The sequence below is a fragment of the Nomascus leucogenys genome, chromosome 16 (genome assembly GCF_006542625.1).
Source record: "Nomascus leucogenys isolate Asia chromosome 16, Asia_NLE_v1, whole genome shotgun sequence".
NCBI lineage: Eukaryota > Metazoa > Chordata > Mammalia > Primates > Hylobatidae > Nomascus > Nomascus leucogenys.
In genome coordinates this window covers 16,703,882-16,721,332 of record NC_044396.1, presented here as the reverse complement: position 1 = coordinate 16,721,332, position 17,451 = coordinate 16,703,882, and the positions used below count along the sequence as shown (strand labels likewise).

The 17,451-nt window shown below is 35.9% G+C and overlaps 1 protein-coding gene across 2 annotated transcripts in view; it reads left to right on the top strand.

Annotated features, from left to right (window-relative positions):
- Positions 1–10,885, top strand: part of SLC26A7 (solute carrier family 26 member 7) — a 142,784-nt gene extending 131,899 nt beyond the window's left edge. Inside the window, exons 16-19 of one of the 2 annotated variants that reach the window (XM_030794979.1) lie at positions 5,034–5,134; positions 8,941–8,995; positions 9,080–9,183; positions 10,204–10,885. In XM_030794979.1, the coding sequence (XP_030650839.1) occupies positions 5,034–5,134; positions 8,941–8,995; positions 9,080–9,183; positions 10,204–10,239 (296 nt within the window). In that variant the 3' untranslated portion in view covers positions 10,240–10,885. Of the gene's footprint in view, positions 1–5,033; positions 5,135–8,940; positions 8,996–9,079; positions 9,184–9,362; positions 9,538–10,203 lie in introns of those variants that run through there. The other variant, XM_003268285.4, reaches the window with a different exon arrangement.
- Positions 10,886–17,451: the final 6,566 nt, after the last annotated feature.

Genomic DNA, 17,451 nt, shown 5'->3' with positions numbered 1-17,451 from the left:
GAACTCATTTCCTTGCCCTTTCCAACTTCCAGAGGCCATCTGTATTCCTTGGGTCATAGCCCTGTCCTCCATTCGCAAGCTGCCAGTGTGACATTGTCAAATCTCTCCTCTCTCATCTTCAAATCTCAGAAGAGATGTGGTCTCTTCTGTCACCACATCTTCTCTGACCTCCAACCTCCTGTCTCCTTGTATGACACTGGGCCTACCTGAAAAATCTAGGATAACCTGCCCATCTCAACATCCTTAAATTAATCAAATCTGTAAAGTCCCTTTTGCCATGTAAAGCAACATATTCGCAGTTTCTGGAGATTAAAATGTGTGCATCTTTAAGGGGCATTATTCTGTCCACCACACAAGGTCTCCTTCATCTCCATAGCATTTTCTGCACATCTCCAGCCCTCATCACACTTTAATTTACTAGCTCAACTGACTAGTTTCCCTACCTGACTGTGAGTCTGTTGAGGGCAGTGATCACTGTTTTCCTTGTTCATCATTGTACTTACATTTTCTAGGACAGTGCTTAGAGTAGGCACTCAATACATCTATATTAGCTGTCTGCTGGGAGGAAGGAAGGAAGGAAGGAAGGAAGAGAAAGAAGGAAAGAAATGTTCAATAATATGTGCACATGTTTTCCAAAGGCAATGTTGTGGTTTGTCTTAAATATGTATCTTCTTATTTTCTTGAGAAATTTGAGATATAAATCTACTTTTCAATAGTTAATTGATATCAACAGAAAATACTTCCTTTTAAAAAATTATGAGTTACTCACAGACTGTCAAGAATCTTTGAAGTATATAAAAAGCACTCTTAAATTATGCAACTATGAATATTTTTTAATTAAAGAAGTTAATGAATATTCCACAGGAGAGAGCTGGCTTCCACAGTCTGGAGTTAATTGCTTACCCACACCTGATGGTTAATTTCTTTCTGAAATGTTGTTTTTTTTTGTAGATAAAGCCCATCATTTGCCACATTCCACATGGGTATAGATTAGTTGTCTCCTTTGCACATGCTCCAAGCTTACCTCATTTTGCTTAAGGCAGGATATTAGCTGTGCATTCACTTTACTCTTTTCTAGGATTATGTGATTTTTATTGCTCTGGTTGATTTACTTAGGAGTTTAGAACACAAGGTTATAGCCATAAAATTAGTGCAACGGCAGAACTGAAAGGATACTGTGTAAAAGAAAACTTCACTTATTTTTGGAAAAATGTTAGAAATGTCCATTGTATTTAAATTTTCATTTGGGTGAATTGGTAACTTTACCATTAAGACTGTGTTTTTTCATTTAGAAGAAAATTATGAATTGCCTCTCTTAAAATAGCTTACTTAAATTATTATCCACAACTACAAGGCATGAGCCTGTTGTTTTGCTTTACTTTATTTTTATTTTTGGATGGCCTGAAAATATACAAATATTTCAATTAAAGGGATAGCACAGAGGAAGTTGGATAAAAAAATAAAGACGAAGCAAACAATGGCGTGAACTCACTCTCAGACAATGGAAGGGACATTTTTAAATCACTATTGATAAAGCCCCAAACACTTTCAGAGTTAATAATCTATCATCATGTACATTATGAGATAATTAAAAGAAAATAAAGAAAATTGCAAGTACAATTTAGAAGTGAAATATGGTAGGATAGAAAAGGAACAAAAACTTGTTTAAGAATTTTCAATACCTTTTAATTACCATGTTCTAGTCAATTAAATGCAGTTATCAATCTCTCTAAGTAACATATACACAGATTGTTTTTCACTGTAATTTTTTTTAAGTTCAGAATGAGAAATAAGTTTTTGATCAGCTAGTAGTGGCTTCCTGAAGCACTGAATTGATGGAAATTGTAAGGTCTTGTTTGACCTCAGTGGAAAAAAATATCAAAATTCATTAGCCGTGTTTGCCATGGCTGTGGATAGGGATGATTGAACTCATGTCAGACAGTTACAGATAATAATTTATGGAGCATCTTCCAGGAAAAGCAACGCATTGAAATATTTTCCAAATAAAACAACTGCTAATATTCTTTCAGATTACAGTTTCTTTCTAGCAAGCCTGTCTTATAGACATTGCTATTATGTTTGGTAGTAAATAAATAATAAGGCTTAAATATCTTAGAAAAATTCATAATTTATTAAATCTTAATATTTAAGTTACATATGAATGCTAACTTTTTCTGTGGAAATTTTGAACAAATAATTTTAGATTGCAGATTATTTTAAAATATGTACTATTTTATAAAAGAGGTATCATTTGGTAAGAACAAGGTTGTATAAGTGGATAAAAAAGGACAAAATTTGATATCAATCTGTGTCATCATTGTTATTTTAAGATGTATTGTCAAATATGTCAGTGGTTTAAGTCTTTCATTTAATCAAAGCCATTGGATTTTTAAAACTTACTGATGATTTTCTTTATATTTAATAAGAGTACCCACCTTTAAGCAGTGATATGCTGGTGAATAACAAACGATTCTTGGAGTGGGGATATAAGGTTGGATGGTGGAGAAGTTCTGATCTGTAGCATTTGCCAATTTCCATGGTGTAAATATTTCCACTATCACTGATTTTAAGCTACCAACATGCTGTCATTAAGCAAGGAAGATATATAAACGACTGACTTTCAAGAACTGGCATCATCTGGCCCCAACTCATTACTGACTTTAAAGAAACCATATAAATTTTATTTTCTAAAAAAAGTTTGAAAAAGTCAGCATAAGAAATTTTCAAATATTAAGTTCCAATATACATTGTAAACATGATTAGTCTTACTAATTTTTAAATCTTACTTTGTAAGAAAACGTCTAACTCCCTTATATATATTTTACCTATGTATATTATATAAATTTTTTGTTTTCTCAGAAAGTTTACCTAATATTTAATTGTTAGAGATTTTTATACTGTGAAAATTTAATAGAACATTTCCAAAAATGTATTTATGACCAGTCAACATCCCACTGTTGATTTGAACAAGTACTCTCTGCTTAGGGTACTTTTCTATTTCCTGCAATCTTAATACTTTCCTATTTCGGATAATAAGCCAGGGCATATTATGCTGAAAATATAAATAAAAGCCTCTGCATTAGTAGAGGTAAATTTTATGTTTAATCAGGCTAATAATGAATGATAATGATTACAGTTGAGTGGTCAGTAGATGAGCTATGTTGTGGCTATTTTCAATTTTGCTTGAGGTTCTAGTTTACCATTTCAGGCCTATGGAAACATAGCCTGAATGTCCACTAACCAGTTAGCCCCCCTTGCCCTGGGAGAAACAGCAGAACAGAAGGCACTACTGGAGTACCTGGCATATAGTTGGTCCTCATTAAATGGTTGAATGGGAGCAGAGGGAATTTGAGATCTTAAGCTGTCATTAGTGTTTGATTAAGGCTGTCCACATGGTTAGAATGCGTACATGTCTACGTTACTTCTCCTTTTGGGAATCTGATACATCCTGCAAGGCTGCTTTTTGCATTAAGCCTTCCCTGATTACTCCAAAGAGACTACTCTGTTTTGTAAATTCACATTTTTATTCATTTTATCATTTTAATCATGTCATTTATATACCATTGCTATCCTTGACACTCAAAAGTATTATAAGCTCCTAAAGTAAAGAATAAGACCTCACTCATATTTGTTATCACCCATTCCTTAAAAAAATTACTCCTTAAAAGTTACTGATTATTTAGTATTATTATCCACTCCTTCTTGAACATAGTACAAACATAACATAATTATTATTCAGTTAATAGCATGTTCTTGGATTAATAAATATAAATATAGATCTAAAGATGAAACTGAAAACCAAGTCTTATACCTGACTATCAGTTTTCAAATACATAGAAATTACTTTGTAGCATTTCTCCTTTTCCTAACAGTTACTGTCATATATAAATTTTCAGTGTTCATTATTTATTTCACTGCTTTTTTTAATCTGTAAGCAGTATTTTATTTATTTATTTATTTTTGGGACGGAGTCTCGCTCTGTCACCCAGGCTGGAGTTGCAGTGGCGCGATCTCGGCTCACTGCAAGCTCCGCCTCCCGGATTCACGCCATTCTCCTGCCTCAGCCTCCCGAGCGGGATTTTTTCTTAGTTGCACTATTTCCCTCATATTTTCTCCCAACTTGAGAAACAACCACAGTCCCACTTTTATGTAGCCACTATACAGAAAAACCTTGAATATTTTAAATGGCAACGCTATTTAAATTAAGAATTTATTTTTTCAGGGAATTTCATAATAATTAATGAATTTGAATTTAAGTGATAGACTTTGCCTACAGTGGTGGGGGAATCAGCATATGTGATCTGCTCTGAGAGCCACATCACTCCTCGGAGGGACCCCAAATGTGGCCTGTCACTGTTAAGAAATCGGTCATAACATGTAAGGAAATCGTGGCCCTAAGAATATCAATCAAAAAGAGGTCATGAACTCCTAAGTAAAATCTTGTTGTTTTCATCAGGTAGATTCAGAGGCCGATTTACTACGAACTGAATGAAGCTTAATTTTCAGGGCCTGTCATATAGATCCCTTCCAAGGCTGTGGGACAACCCCTAGCAATGGAGTTTTTTTTTAGTGTGATTCCAAAATTGTATACGCTTCAGGCACCACAAAGCAGGGCTCTACTCTGGGCATACCTATTAAGGAAACATTGTGATATTGTGGAAAAGGTACTATTCAGAATGTCTAGAGACTTTGCTTCTGTCTGTGTTTAGCACTAATTTGCCAGATATCCTTTAAAAATTATTTAAACTTTTAAACTGAACCTCAGTTTGTCCATGTATGAAATGATATTGGTAATTAACCTATTTTGTCTTCTTCTTTGAGTCATGTCATAATCACCTGAAATTGCATTCCAGTAATACAAAATCAGAAAGTTCAGGAATAATTAATAACTTACTGAAAAATGTAAAAATTAGAAGTGTTTAGAATTACTGTTGTTAAACATGAGGCCACTGTTACCCTCCCACCAGTCAACAAAGCCAGCAGCAGAAATCTCTTAAAATTCTCCCTAACTCAAGTCTCTGTTTCTCCTACAGAAGAAGCTTCACAGTCCTGCCCTAATGAGAAGTGTTCTTTAATCCTGGATTGCAGTGGATTTACCTTTTTTGACTATTCTGGAGTCTCCATGCTTGTTGAGGTATTTATGGAACTTGTGTTTAAAACTGTTTCTTCCCTTTTGTTCAGTAACAGGGGTTTTCACCACCTTCTCTCCATAGTCTTGAGCCTGCTTGTTGCAATACTCATCTCACCCCATTATTTGCAAAGGACGTAGAACTTTGCTCCCATCACTGTAGATTTGTTTTCAGGAGATCCTATTCAGCTTCTAGTTGTATGTATGTGTGAGGGTCAGGGATAAGAATATTTGCATGGGGTAGTCAGAGAGAACAGTACATAGACTTGAGATACAGTGGGCATAGGATCTCCTAGGCAGTCAATTTACAAGGATTCTAGGAAGGAGAAAAGCCCATTCTAGAGCACAGGCTGCATAAGCAAGTGCCTTGATGATGTCAGGAGGTTTTCTCTCACATCATGGTTGGGTCCAGTTTGACCTCGTACCATTTCTGGTCTCACAAGCAGTGCCCAATGCAGGGGCTTTTCTCTGTTCTCTCAGGCAATGGTGCCTCTTTCTCTACCCTATGATCGCCATGTGGTTTCCATGATCCAGGTATGCAAAAAACAAAACTCCACTTATGGCTTTAAAACTGACATAGCTTCCATACCCCATTTCCATAGATGGAAGAACACCTAATTTTGCCAATTCACGGAAAACTCAGACAAAACTTCTAAGATTTTTTTACCTCCTTTTTTTTTTTTTTTTTTTTCTGAGACGGAGTCTCGCTCTGTCGCCCAGGCTGGAGTGCAGTGGCGCGATCTCGGCTCACTGCAAACTCTGCCTCCCGGGTTCACGCCATTCTCCTGCCTCAACCTCCCGAGTAGCTGGGACTACAGGCGCCTGGGACTACAGGGCCCAGAAACTGCTTTGCGGCAGAAAGCTGCCATGATCGGAGGGCTCACCCCATTTGTCCACCTTTCTCAGGAAACTCAGCCACCCTGTGCTGCCCTGCCTGGTGCCGATTGTCTAAACACGGTTATTGTATATTTTTGTCCAGTCGTGTACTTCTTTGTGGAGGAGGGGATAGTCTTGTATTAGTTACACATCATGGTCAGAAAGTGGAAACCAGACCTTGACTTTTAAAGGGTTCAGATCAGTATCCTTGAAAAGGTCGCATGTTGTGGACTGGGATTGTTTTCTTGCGGCGTAGCATACCTTGTGTCTGTATTCATTTATATCTTAAATTTACTTGGAAATGTCCAGCCTTTCAAACTCAGGATAGTACAAAGGACAACATTAGTGTTGCTTTCCTATGAAGATATGGGTGGGAGTATGTGGAGGGGAACTGCTTAGTATGTGGAAGCCACAGCATAGTCCTAGCTGCATTACACTAGCTAAGGTGTGGGGGAAATCATCTCACTTGTCTAGATCTCAGTTTATTCATTTTCGAAAAATGAGGCGGCGATTTTGTTTCAGAATTGGCAGATATTTCGAAAATAAATAAATTGTTTAAAACAATTGAAGTTTAAGTATCAGAGGCCTGAAATCTAGTGGCTATTTTTAGCAAGTCGCCCTTTCTCCCCACGTAGTATGTTTTTATTTTCTTGTGGTTCACTATAAAACCTTTGCACAGTTGGACTTAGGATTCAACCTGAATACTTCGTGTTTTCTTCTAGCTGAACCTAAATTGTAAACACATGGTTCCTCTTCACAGGAGGGCCTCTTGTATTCGGCATTTTTATTTACTCTGTGTTCCTAAAGTCTACAAGAGTCTCTTATAATTGTGTGTTTAAGGCTCTTCTGGGGTGCTCATTGAAAATGCAGTCTTCTGGGTTCTGGTTCTGATCTAGGAGCTTCATTTTAAACACCCATAGGTGATTCTCATGCAGAGGGCTCAAAGATCCTGTTTTGAGAAACACTAGACTAGGATTTTTTTTTTTTAACTGGGAAAGGCCAGTATGTTTTTTTTATTCAATTCCATTTTAAATTGGTTTCTGAAATTATTAGCTTCTTTCTCTAGATATGACAAACAGGACTTAGGGTTAATAAAGAAAGAAGGAGAAACGGTTACCTACTCCCACTGAGTTTAGGATCCACGGCTGACAATTCAGAGAAATTCAAACAATCTTGGCACTGGGCATGTTGAAAAAAGACTTATTTTTCGTCATTCATCTTAGTGGTTTTAAAGATCTGTACACTGGAATGACAGGATCAATCAACTGATGCAATTTATTTTTAAATTGGCATAAAATGACATTCCCTTAGCCAGGTGTGTTTTATCTATATCTACAAAACCAGCAGTTTTGTATCAGTTTGCCCTTTTAAATTTCCTTATTATTCCTATTTTCTTTATTGCATTATGGTTATAGTAACAGCGTGATCTATGTTAAGACCATAGACTTTAAAGATAGGCTAAGCCTGGTTCCAAATGTCATCCATATACTAGTTCTGTGATCTGGACTTAAGTGTTTACTTACTTTTCTGTAAACTTTAAGTGGAAATACCCGCTTCATCAAGTTGTTGTGAGGCTTAAAAATGATGTATTGCATATAAAGCACCTAAAAAAGTGTCTAGCAGTTAGGAAGAACTCAATAATGCTAGTTTCTGTTATTTTTTCTCATTGTAAAAATGTCATTTCTTAAAGTGTAAATAATATCATTGCATATTATTTCTTAGTTCCAGCCACCCTGGAAGAAGGTTCAGAGTAAACAGCCACAAGGACTCTTCAGCCCTGCATGGCTTCATGCTTTCTAACAACACTCCTTGCACTGTTTTCTTAGTTGCTTTGGCATAAGAAACGTTCTCTTGGGAGTTGTAGGTTGAAGGAAGTAGGCTGACTTCTCTTTATTCTTTTACTTGGGACATTGAGGAGGTCAGTGAACTGGAGATTATATTTATCAGCATCAACAAACCACCCATAGCAATGTGTTTATGTTTCACTGAGCTTAAGAAAAATCAAACACTGGGAGGTCACCTTGAATTAATCATTTTAACTTACAAAAATGGGAGCCATTTATTCAATGGCAAAGATGCAGTCCATGTTTTTTGCTGTTTTCTCATTTATGCTCCATAATATATCTCCTATTATTTCACAATTCTTCTCACCTAGAAAGAACTTCTTACTGCTGGAAGAATATGAATGAAATTTTGAATGTACAATGTGCACCATTAGAATATATTGTAAATGCACCTTTCTATATTTTATGTGTAAGATACATCACTATTATATAACGAAATCCATCCTCTGGTAACTAAAACGCCTAAATTTACTTTTACAGAAGTTCATAGACTGACTTTGATTTGGGTGAATTTAAGATCAGAGCCTTTAATAAGTTGTTTCTGCTTGAGATTTTCTAGGACTTAAAAGAGGCCAAACAAATGAGTTAGGATCTCTTATCTTGCATTCCTTTTAAAATGGAAGTTGAGTAATCAAACTTGGCTTGGATTATAGTGAGGTTCTCAATTTAACATTCACGCACCGGGTTTGTAGAGCCTGTGAATATGTCCAAATTATTGTAAAATATTAAAGCAAGCAGTAGGTCAGCAACTTTCTTCACTTTCACAAATGGGTCCTTGTCTTCTATTAAAAGAGGTTGAGAACAATTTTATATCATTCTTATAGGGCAGCAAAGGCACTGTTTTTACTTTTATTAAATGATGTGGAAAAGGTAAGCAGTCAAATTTAGTTGCAATAAAGGTAGATGCCCTGCTGTATTAGTCTTTTAGACGCTTGCCAGATTATGCCTGACTGTGTAACAATGCCTCCCTCTGGTGGTTTGACTTCATAAACATCGGCTTTAAAGGAAGTTTGATTTCTTCTGAAGCCCATCGTATTTCCTCCTGCTGGCTATTCTGAATTAATTGTGGGTATCCTATTTTAATTCTTCCAGGTTTACATGGACTGTAAAGGCAGGAGTGTGGATGTATTGTTAGCCCATTGTACAGGTAAGAGAATGTCCCTGACTAACGTTGAATGTGATTTTTCTGCACTTCCACATGTATTCTTCTATCACTTGTGCTTTCTTTTAGCTTCCTTGATAAAAGCAATGACGTATTACGGAAACCTAGACTCAGAGAAACCAATTTTTTTTGAATCAGTATCTGCTGCAATAAGTCATATCCATTCAAATAAGGTGAGTTGATTAAGTTGGCCTGAAGGAGTTATAAGAATATTCAGAATATAGAATCGAAGCTTTGCATCTTTTATATTAGCTTATTACTCCATTGGCATCTAAAATCTGTTAGCCCCCCCACCCCACCCCACCTCAGACTTTCTATTACAAGTAAAAGAATTTTTCCATTCTTTTTTTAGGCCAGTTATAAACTGTTGTTTGATAACTTGGATCTTCCAACAATGCCACTACTCTGAGGATTGGGCGGTTGCCTATCAATTGCAAATGGCTTACTTGTACAACAAATGTTTCTTCCAGGATCTACTGTCCTGGGGATTTGAATCCACCTTTCTCAAATATAAAAACTCTAAATATGGCCTTATAAGTTTTTTCTGCTCTGATATCTTGCCTCTAAGCTTATGTTGCCATCTTTGGAAATATTATTTGCAGAGTCTAGTGCTCACATGATCTGAAGTGTCAAAGTTATCTTACAAATGCTGGGCTTATGGTTTAGTTTTACAGTTGTTCTTAGAGCTTTGATTTCCTACAATTTTTCCTTGAGTTTTGAATTGTTTTTCCTTTCCTCATCCCTAGAATAACATTTGGTGCCTCGCAGAGTCATCCCTATTGTATACAATCAGAACAGTATGTATTTACAAAATAATAACAACACTATTATTATTATATCTAAATATTGAGTGCTCTCGTTATATTCCAGGAATATTCTAAAAGCTTTACTATGTTGTTTAACTGAATTTGCCATGACCTTATGAGGTGGATACGATAATGTAACCCATTTTTAGAAACAAGGAAAATGACCAGGGAAATTACACCATCTGTAAGTGGTAGAGCTGGTTGCAGAGTCAGCAGTTTGACTTTGGACCTGGAGCTTTGAACTGCTCTACTCTGATGCTTCAGAAAAGGTTCATTTTTTTTGGCTTAGCTGGACAGCTTGCTTCAGTTACTACTGTTCTTTTACTCTGGTACCAATTTGAGAGTTGAGTAAATAGCACATACTTATTTCTTCCTCTTGTATTTCAGAATTTGAGCAAACTCAGTGACCACAGTGAAGTCTGAGACCCTTTTGTCGCAGTACAGCTCTTGTCTTTACCAACTGCCTGAAGAGGCCATATGCTGGCATTTTGCACAACTTTTTTGTTTTTTAGATCCTACAGATGACCTCTGCTACAATAAGTGTGATGTGACTTAGTAACTGCATAGCAGTTGGAAAGAACTGCCAACTTTTTTTCTCATTTTTGTTAGTAAGAAGATTCACTTATTTTAATATAAAAATCAGTATATGTTTAGTTTTAGTGTACTGAAGGATAAACAAGGTTTTATTTTATTTTACCATAATATTTTGTGTTGTTTTATTTCTATTGTGCTGTAAGTTGATATTTAAAATTGAGAAATACTTTTGTCATAGGCAATTTGGAACATTTACAAGCCATTTGTAAAATTTTAAGATAATCTGTAACTAATACATAAAAACAACTTAGCAAATGTGCGATTTTCACACAACTTCTCTCTGTATAGGCCTCTGAAATATCAGTAAGGCTAAATATTACTTTACACAGTAAGATGTGAAATTCACAAAAAGTAAACCAAACAAAACAAATGAAAAACTGGAAATAATTTGTTTCCATATCTTTCCATACATCCATTCCTGAAGTATTCAGGAATGTTTTCATAATCGAAAGAAATGAGTATCCCAATAAAACCATTGACGTTGGTCTGTTTTGCTGTGAATATTGGAAATGCTTAGGATCTTCAGACCCAATAGCTCTAATTTTAACATTTCTACCCAATAAGAGGCTCTGTTTTCCACTGAAGTTTTGTTGGAGAAAGAGAATATGGGAATTACACATTTTATAATTTTTAGATGAGAAAATACCACTAACAGAATAGCTTTGTGCTATTCCAGTATAAGATGAACTGTAATAATTTTTGACTTTCCTATTTCAGAGATTGTCAATATAATATGCTTATCTATATCTATATGGATGGATAGGTAGGTAGATCTTCATAGATTTTTTTTTCTTTTGTTAGAGGAGAGCTTGATGTGATTATCTGCAAACCCACCAAACCAACAGGATAATTGACAAATAAACGCCATAGGCTAGGCTGAACTGTATGTTATTGTTTTCATGCTTATACATATATTTTCAATCACACATAAGTACATAGAATTTCACATTTTAATTTAGCAAATTGATTTACCTAGGAAAAAATTATCACCTTCAAAGATAGGCATAGACACATAATTATGCTTAAGCTTTTAACAGCATTTTAACCGCTCTAAAAATTACAAGAGTAAGAAAAAGCTAGGTACTTTAAAGTGAGTTTGAGAAACAAGTTGAAACTAAAATTAAAATACCAGCCATTTAGGTGCTTTCTCTGGCATCTATAAAAGTAAATTCTAGTGCCTGCCAAGTGATGGATTATAATCGTCTCTAGCAAATGTGTGGTAAACATTCATATGGCCCTTGATTTTAACATTAAATCGTAGGTAGGGCAATGTAGTAAAACGAAAGAGAATTAAGAAAGGTTTCGGCCGGGCGCAGTGGCTCACGCTTGTAATCCCAGCACTTTGGGAGGCCGAGGCGGGTGGATCACGAGGTCAGGAGATCGAGACCACGGTGAAACCCCGTCTCTACTAAAAAAAATACAAAAAATTAGCCGGGCGTGATGGCGGGCGCCTGTAGTCCCAGCTACTCGGAGAGGCTGAGGCAGGAGAATGGCGTGAACCCGGGAGGCGGAGTTTGCAGTGAGCCGAGATTGCGCCACTGCACTCCAGCCTGGGCCACAGAGCGAGACTCCGTCTCAAAAAAAAAAAAAAAAAAAAAAAAAGAAAGTTTTCAAATTCTTATAACATATCCAGCCATTTCAATTTTGATTGAAATGAACTACAAAGAATAGTGTTTGTCCCTGTGGTAGCCTCAATCTCTTTATCACTAACTTGGATTGAAATGAGTGAGGCCAACTCACATTCCCATCAAACACTCTTCCAAGTAAAAGCAGAAGTAATAATTGGAGGTAAAGTTTCCTTAGAGAAAATAATTTTATTCTGCTTTGTCCAATTAAATTATTCCAATGGTGGATGGTAATATTCACCATCTCTAATTCATTGGTCACTGGCAGGTAAGCATGAGTTAAGGAAAGTCAAAAAAGAAAATATATTTTGCTACGTATAAATTGATATTTTGCTATGCAACTCCTATAATTGAATTTGTATAATGCAGGCACTTTCTAATTCATTAGAGATTATGGATCAGGTCTGACATTAAAATCGTAGTTAATTGATGGATGGTTTTTATAGTTTGTTGATAAAATGAACACAGTATTGTCTGAGCAGTTATATTTTAATGCATTTCAGTGTTTCTAGTAGAAGTTTAGTGGATAAAACCAAGTCCAATAACTTGGGTGTCAAATGCTAATGTTGTATTCAATGTAAAGGAAGACCAAACCATGTACCTTATGAAAACCTTTGTTTTAAGACTTCCACACACCAAGGCTACAATGACTGTTAACCTGTAGGAAGTCTCTGGTATTGAGTTCTGAGAGCTTAAGAGCTAAACATGTTAGACACACAAGATTCTAAAATGCAAATGTTTATTTCGAAGCAGGCATTGACAACACAAAAACTGTGTAGTGGTCTTGATGTTCGATTGTTTCTAGAGTCACACTGAATTATTTTTATGAGATTACCTTATTTTTATATATGACAAACTACTTCTATAATACTTATTATGGTAAAATAAAATTGGAAAAAATTAAAACTGACCTATAAGAGCGTTAAGGACCTAATAGAGTGACATATATAAATTAAGCATAAAATATGTAACCAGGAAAAGACTGTTAACATTACATTTATGCAAATTAAATGCCCTTAAATTTCACCATTTGTCTTTCATTTTAAAGGTTATTTGCCCCTGCTTATATGATTCAAGCGTTATAAGATTTAGCTTGAACTACTTTGCAGTAATTTATTTGACAGATCTCTATTCTATAAATGTGTAGTGTAATGAAGAAAGAGATCTTTCTTTTTTAATGAAAACATTAATGTGTTAATACCCTGTATGGATAATGCTTGACATTTAGTGGTTGCCAAAATATATTAGTATATTGTTGAACATACATTATGGCTTAGAAATGCATATTCTGTATTTTGTGGGATGATAATCTAATTCAATATAGAATATGCTATTTGGCAATGAGTTTGTGGCCAGATTTCAAATAGGAAGTTAAGTGGTACTTTCACAATCCAAAGATTTTTAGTTAAAAATCATGTAGTCTAATATGCTGCAGTTATTTTTTTACGTTTTTCAATGCATTTAATTATCTTTTTTATAATTCTTTGTACTAACTCAGCATGTAACAACCAATTTACATGGAAATAAATCGAAATATGATAACTATTATGCTTAAACGGATTTGTGTCTATTATTTCATAGTATTTACTCTCCTGCAAAGCAAATAATACATAATGTTTCTTGGAATGACCACAGAATATTATGTGTTGAATATTCCTGGAAGTATCCATTATTCTTGGTGATTTATTCTTACAAAATTTCAACCTAGGACCGTAAGATACTGTGCCTTAATTTATGGACTGCTGATAAGAATACTTTTTGCTACAAAACTACATTTAGACATACTCTTTTACCAGGTTTACATCCTTTTCCTTAAAATTTTAATTAATATATACATTTTAATTTTTTATTTGCTTTGGCTCTTCATTATATGCTGTTGTTTGTCTTTCCTGATTTCCTAGGCTGAATTCAATATTCTTCAGTCTATTAAAGGCTACTTTTCCAAAGACAAGAAGCAAAGGAAGTCTTCTAGGTGTTAGAGAGATGGCAGATAATGAAACAGAAAAAGCATAAAAGCCCTCATGAACTTTGTTCTAACAAGGGAAGACAAAATAGAATACATTTAAAATGCATTTATTGTAAGTTAGATTATAATATGTGCCAAAATGAAAATACATTAAGAAAGATGACAGGGAGTATGGCAGAGGATAAAGTGTTGCCTTCCTACATAGGGTGCCAGTAAGGTGATTAATGGTAGTGTCTTAGTTCTGGCTGCTATAACAGAATACCAGACTAGAGCGCTTAAACAATCAAAAGTTACTTCTCAGTTCTGGAGTCTGAGGAGTCCAAGTTGAAGGTGCTAGTCAATTTGGTTTTTGGTGGGGGCTCTCTTCTTGGGTTGTAGATGGCCACCTTCAAACTATGTCCTCATATGGGGGAAAGAGAAAGAGTGAGAGAGAGAGAGAGCAGTCTTCTTTTAAGGACACTAATCTTATTGGATCAGAACCCATCCTTATGATGTTGTTTAACCTTAATTACCTTCTTATAGGTCCTGTGTTCAAATGTAGTCACTTTGAGGGTGAGGGATTAAATTTTGGGGAAACACAATTCAGTCCACAACATTCTAGCCTTCACCAAATTCATGTCCTTATCATATGCAAAATACTTTCATTACATCCTAAGAGCCCCAAAGGTCCTGACTCATTCCAGCATCCACCCACAAGTCTAAAGTTCAAAGTTTCATAAAAAAATCATCTAAATCATACATAGATGAGAATAGAAACAAGATTAACTCTTATGCAAAATTCCTCTCCAATTGTGAACCTATGAAGCCAGACAAGCTATAGGCTTCCAAAATACAATGGTGGCATTGTCATAGAAATGGTATCCCCATTCCAAACAGGAGAAGTAAGAAAGAAGGAAGTAGTGACAGGTCCCAAGCAAGTCCAAAACCTACCAAGGAAAATTCCATCAGACCCAGAAACAAAAATAATTCCTTTTGCTTTGATCCGCCACCTCTTTGACCCCCTGGGGTAGCAGTCCTGCCTCCAGAGTTCCACAGGGTGGTTCCACCCTATCGCTTTGCAGGGTCTTCTCACCCCTAGAACTTCAATTTGAGGCTGTCTGCCCTATTATAATTGAGGCAATGTCCCCACCCTTTGAAACCAAGGAGGCAGCATGGATTATCTCTGAGTTGCTTGTGTTGTCATTCTTTCTTTTCTTGAAGAACAGCACATGTTACAGCTGATTAGCTCTATGGTGTTGTGCTGTAGAACCTAAAAAATCTGATCGCTCTCCTTCATTTTGTCCCATCTCTGTTCCCTTCAGTTCAAACTGGCAGTGGTTTGCTGACATAATTTTATCTCTATTTCTCGCTCCTGCTGAGGTGGCTAATCAGATTCATGGTTCATAACCACATTAATCTACTTATTAAATGGTTGTTTAGCCACACTCTTAGTGTTCTCTTCAGAACAAGATTTCTCATTTTATACAATATGAACAGACTGATAATTTACCACATCTTCAACTTCTTGTTACTTTCTGCTTAACAACTCCTTGTTCAATTCCCCTTTCCCCTCATATTTTACTAAAAGCAGTCAGGAGTAACCAAGTCACTCCTTCAATGCTTTGCCTAGAAATATCCTCAGCTAAACATCCAGTTTTATCACTTGTGTTCCTACTTTCCAAAAAAAACACTAGAACACGGTTCAGCCAAGTTCTTGACCACTTTACAACAAGAGTCGCCTTTCCTCCAGTTTCCAATAACATGTTCCTCATTTCTATCTGAGACGTCAGCAGAATGGCCTGTTATGACCATATTTCTACTAACCTTCCATTTAGGATTACTTATTTATTCTCCAAGAAGATGGAGGCTTTCTCTTTCCTTTTCTTTTTGAGCCCTCACCACAATCGCCTTTAAGTTCATGACAGTCCTTTCACAGCAATCCAGGCTTTTTCTAGCATGCACCTCAAAACGCTTCTTCCACTTTTTTAGTTATTTGTTACAGTGGTACCTCATTTCTCAGTACCAAAATCTGTATTAGTCTATTTGGGCTGTTACAACGAAATACCATAGACTGGAGGCTTAAACAACAGGAGTGTACTTCTCTCAATTTCAGAGGCTACAAGTCCAAGACCAAGGTGCTGGCCAATTTGGTTTCTAATGAGGGTTCTCTTCCTGGCTAGTAGAAGGATGCCTTCACTCTGGGTCCTCAGGGAGGAGAGAGAAAGAAAGAGCAAGCTCTCTGCTGTCTCTTCTTATACGAACACTAATTCTATGAGATCGGAGCCTGACACTTATGGCCTCATTTACCTTTAATTACCTCCTTATAAGTCCTATCTCCAAATATAGTCACATTGGAGATCAGGGCTTCAATATATGAATTGTGCAGGGACACAATTCAGGCAATAGCGAGGAGTTATGCATTTCCTAGACTTTTAACAATTTTCTTTTTTTTTTCAATCTGAAAACCAGCCTTACTAGAATTGTATTTTCATTTACTGTATGTCATGCTTTTGTATTAAAAACATAATAATTGATCATGGTCTGGTTAAAACATTCTGTTGCTAAAGCCAGTAAGTTAGCATAGACATAACTAGCAATACCTGGCTACTCAGATGAGGCTGTGGCCATGAAACAGTGATGTGTTCAGGAATGGGTTTGCAGCATGCCAATGGTGATTCAGAAACTGAGGCATATGATATTCTGGTGATGGTTCCTAATGATTAGCTATCTCATTAAAGAAGATAGAATTGAATTAGCTAGGCTAATTTTTTCTAAGTTATCATACTGTTTTAATGAAAATAACAGCACAGACTTGCTTAATTTCACCAGTTGTCTCAGAGATAGGCACGGAGCACAGTCTTACTGATAACTTTCCACTTTGAGTTTTTGCTTTCTTTTGTTTTGTTTTGCCTTTTTTTTTTTAAAGAAGAATGCTCAGTTACTCCAAATTGATGAAGTTGTCAGAAACAATCTCTTTTAAAGTACTTACTATTCAAAAATCCTTACTTTCTTTTTAATTGATTCAGCAACAGGATTTTATTTTTATTTTATTTTATTTTTTTTAGACAGGATCTTTCTCTGTTACCCAGGCTGGAGTGCATGCAGTGGTGTGATCTCAGCTCACTACAACCTCCGCCTCCTGAGTTCAAACAATTCTCCCACCTCAGCCTCCCATGTAGCTGGGACTACAGGCATGCACCACCACACTTGGCTAATTTTTGTATTTTTTAGTAGAGATGAGGTTTCCCCATGTTGGCCAGGCTGGTCTTGAGCTCCTGACTTCAGATGATAAGCCTGCCTTGACTTCTCAGAGTCCTGGGATTTCAGACATGAGCTACTACACTTGGCTGGAAATTCATTTTGATCAAACTTATCTCCTTTCTCTTCTATATAATAAAGACTATTCCCTATAGTAAGTGTAGGAAGATTTTCAGTATTTTTTTTATTTGGAGCCTCTTGTTTTAAAGAGTC